Source organism: Dromiciops gliroides, chromosome 1 (assembly GCF_019393635.1).
Source record: "Dromiciops gliroides isolate mDroGli1 chromosome 1, mDroGli1.pri, whole genome shotgun sequence".
NCBI lineage: Eukaryota > Metazoa > Chordata > Mammalia > Microbiotheria > Microbiotheriidae > Dromiciops > Dromiciops gliroides.
The window spans coordinates 63657168-63661542 of NC_057861.1; the positions used below are offsets into that span (position 1 = coordinate 63657168).

A 4375-nucleotide genomic window follows, 5' to 3' on the forward strand; every position below is an offset into this window, starting at 1 on the left:
CAAATTCCAGTGGTGATGAGCTCATGGATACAGTCCCTATAAGTATGATTTGATTTCCTCTCCTCCCACCCTTTCACATACATGCTGCTATAATGCTGCCCTACTCTGCCCAAGCACAAGAGACTTGGTTAGTAATACTTTAAATCTCAGCCTCAGGGACAAGAGGAAAAGTGTCTTTTAGGCTAGACAGGAGGAGACAAAAAAGACCGAAGTCTCTTTTATACCACGCAAAATCAGGCAAGGGATCCAAGACAAATGTTCATAAAAATATATTGTTAAAAATATTAGAAAGATAGAAAGAGAGTGCAAAGAATGAGAGAGATGATCATCTCACCATACTTAATCCTGGCCAGACCAAGGTCAATTCTAGGATCACAGTTTCAGGAAGTCATTAAAATTGGGAATATCTTCAGAGGCAGTGAATCAAGACAATGAGCTTAAGTGGGAGCAGATATTAAACGAATTGTAAATGTTTAGCTGACAGATATGATGTTTTGTGATGGGGAAGAAGGAAAAACTGATAGCTGCCTTGGAATATTTGAGTGGTTGTTAGCCAGATTTCTCTCCTGGACACTAACTGCTTTTACATATTTTCTAAACTTGAGATCTTTCAGGTGTGTTACTGCATCTGGGCAGATTGTAGTTTCAAACTCAACTATTCACAGGTATTTCTTTGACAATAGTAATGTAGATTTATGTGTCATAGACAAACAAGCTATATAGTAATCACAAGAGGGAATTTTATTTCACAGAAAAATTTGAAAATCTTTGCTTATGTTTATGAATGCAACCCCACTAACCTAAATTAATTTCATCAGGACAGTATTGTTTAAAAGAAGTTTGGTTTTAGTTAAGAACAATTAAGGAAGTTTCTAAGACTCTCCAGAAGAAGTAAGACAGTGCTTAGCAAAATGGTGCTGGGATTGAGAGAATCTGGAAAAGCGACATTTCTACTGAGCTCCTCCACAAGTCAGAGAGTTGGAAGAGAAACAAAATAAAAACATCTAATTATCTCTTTAAAAACCAGAAATAACAACAAGAAATGAGAGAGAAAAAAATCTGTCTCTACTCTTCAAATTGTGTCCATTTTTTCAAGGTGCTATCACCCCTATATTTCCCAGGATATCAAGTTACTTACTGTACTATGGCCTTTCTTTCACATTAAATGTGTCTGCTCCTGGTTAATTTCTTACTTCTCCACAGCAAATAGTTAGATAGCAGCACAGGGGTAATTTTGGAACATTGATCTTTTTCAAGGATCATCTGAATTTATTTTGCAAATAAGAGAGAGAAGTCATTCCAGGGCCTGGTGGAGATTATGGTATGCCAATGTTTGATTTAGGAATTGCAGACTGAAATGGATTATTTTTTTTCTGAGTGTGAATTATTCTAAAACTCTTTGAATTGAGGATGAAGTTTGGTTCTAGAACTGTCAAATAATGTAATATTCCTTCATAGTAAGCACAGAGTGAAGCAGACAGCTAAGCAGTATAATTGATAAAATGTAGACCTGGATTTAGGAATTCCTGAATTTAAAACATGACCTTAGAAATTTACTAGCTATGAGACATTCGGCAAACTACCCAACTTAACCTCTCTTAGCCTCACTTTGCTTATCATTTTTTTTCCTGGGCAATGAGGGTTAAGTGACTTGCCCATTGACTTGTGACACAGCAAGCAAGTGTGAAGTATCTGAGGCCAGATTTATACTCAAGTCCTCCTGAATCCAGGACTGGTGCTTTATCCACTACACCACCTAGCTGCCCCCTCAGAGTTGTTTTAATTTTCATTTCTCTAATCAAGTAGCGATTTAAAGCATTTGTTAATTTAATTTAATATATATATATATATATATATATATATTTTTTTTTTGGTGAGGCAATTGGGGTTAAGTGACTCTCCCAGGGTCACACAGCTAGTAAGTGTCTGAGGCCGGATTTGAACTCAGGCACTCCTGAATCCAGGGCCGGTGCTTATCCACTGCTGCCCCATAAAGCATTTGTTAATATTACTATAGACAGCTTTGATTTCTTTGAAAACTGCCTGTTCATATCTTTGGACCATTTGTCAATTGGGGAATGAATTGTATTCTTATAAATTTGACTCAATTCCCTACTCCATCCCTGTCTGTATCCTTTTCTCAACTCTTATTCCATGAACCATTTCAGAACTCAGCCTCCTGCTACCCAGAATCAGTCAAGTGTTAAGGACAGATACATAGAGGATTTGGTCCAGGAAAAGCCTTTACAATTCTTTTCATTATTTAATGTCATAGGCATGGGAAGGGAAAGTATAAGTGGTATGAGTCTCTCTTGGACTGGAATCTTCAAATATGACAATCACATAGATTTTCTATTTCCCCCCAGATTATCTCTGAAAGCTTCCCTTCAAGACAGAAAGAACATGTGTACTATTACCATGTGCTCTGGGATTATAGCCCTCTTCCAGATTGGAGTTGGGGTTCCAACAAATTTCTTTCTTCTTTTCTTTTATCTTTTCAATTTCTTTATTGGCCATAGAACGAAACCTATACATGTGATTTACACCCAGATGAACTTTATCAACATTATGATGTTCCTTAGCAAAGGAGGATCAGATGTACTGACACATTTGGGGATGGGGAATTTTATGAATGATACTGGGTGTAAACTTGTCTTTTATCTTCACAGACTTTCCCTAGCACTTTCAATTTGCTTCACTTGCTACCTTTGTACCTTTCAGGCCATCATTATCAGTTCTAGTGTCTCCAGGCTGGGAAACCTCAAAGCTTGGATCCTAGACCATATCATTCACTCTTGTCTTTTCTTCTGGATCTTCAACCTAGTTATAGAAATACCTGTACTTTTTTCTATGACAGGTCTAAGATACATGAAGAATATTACTTATGAGTTGAATTTTGGATATTGTTCTCTTAAAAATCATAATGATATTTACTTGTTTATGATTACTGTTAGAAATGTATTTTGTGTGGTTCTTATAGTCTGTGTCAGTTGCTACATTGTGTATCTACTATACAGACATCAGGAGAAAGTACAGACTATTTGTAGCAGCAGCATCTTAGCCAGGGTTTCCCCTGAGATCAGAGCCACCAAAACTGTCTTGTTGCTGGTGAGTGCCTTTGTCTTCTGTTACTCACTCACTTCTATCTGTACAATTTGTATATATTATTTTTATCAAGAGCGTTTCTGGCTGTTGTCTATATGCACCACTCTGTCTCTATGTTTCCCAACTGTTAGCCCCTTTATATTGCTCTCCTCTGGGTCCAGGATATCCCTTGGTTTATGGGCTGGGAAAAACTCAAATCGACCTGCCACTCAGCTGCCAAAGTGAGTTTCTAAAACATATCTCTGACCATGTAACTCCTCTATGTATTATACTTTGGTGGTTTGATATCACTTCAGAAAACAACTCTAAAATAATGCCTCAGTTGAATTATGGAGTGACAGAGCCAACAAAATGTCAAAATGAGACATTTTTCCAGCCAAGGACAATTTAGGAGGTCAGCAAGAGAGGTCTACCACATTGGGGTGGTGGTTAGGCCAGAGCTCAACATACATGCAACAACACTAGGCAACAGGGCTTAGAGGCAATTGCAATAGCAGCAGCAGTATCTTTGAGACCTCTCAGTCTAAAGATAGTAAAGAGGACAGACAAATGATCAGTAAGAGATTACAGGAGACATTTTCTTAGCACTAGGTTCAGGACCCTGTTAGATTGCCCATACACAGTTCTGGGTTGCAATTCCAGGATTAAAAGGAACACTAGAACTTGTGGCCACAAGGGAGCAAAGACTCTAGTCACAGTTCCAGGGTGGAGAAGAGTGCTTATGGTTACTCAAAAAGGAGCAGGGGCCCTAATCTCAGTTTCAAGAAATGAGCACTAGCACTTATGATTATAGAAGAGCAGAAGACCTGGTCGAAGTTCCAGAACAAAGAGTCAGTTCCAGGAGGAAGAAGAGATTTCTTTCTAGGTAAAGACCAGAGCACAGGCCAGGACAACAGTGGACAAACTTCTTCTTGGATCATACCACCTTGGCAGCACCTAAAATTTACAGACACCAAATTAGCTCTGAAAATAGCAGCATAAAAAACTGAAGCTTGGGAAAATGTCCCCCAACCCCACCCCAGGAGTGGGCTCTATATTAACATAGATTTAGAAACCAATAAGTAAGCTGGGAAAATGAGCAAACAACAACAAAAGAACCTGACATAAAAAGCTACTGTGGTGATAGGGAAGATCAAGACACAAAGAAGAAGACAACAATGTCAAACAACTACATACAAAATCTCAAAGAAAATTGCGAATTGGAACAAGCTCACCATGAATTACTTTAAGAACTCAAAATGGGGGCAGCTAGGTGGCACAGTGGATAAAG

The 4375-nt window shown here is 38.3% G+C and overlaps 1 protein-coding gene across 1 annotated transcript; it reads left to right on the top strand.

Annotated features, from left to right (window-relative positions):
• The first annotated feature begins 2418 nt into the window (after positions 1-2418).
• On the top strand, positions 2419-3330 carry LOC122745331 (vomeronasal type-1 receptor 4-like). The gene has a single exon (XM_043990560.1). The coding sequence runs from the start codon at positions 2419-2421 to the stop codon at positions 3328-3330; it is 912 nt and encodes a 303-aa protein (XP_043846495.1).
• Positions 3331-4375: the final 1045 nt, after the last annotated feature.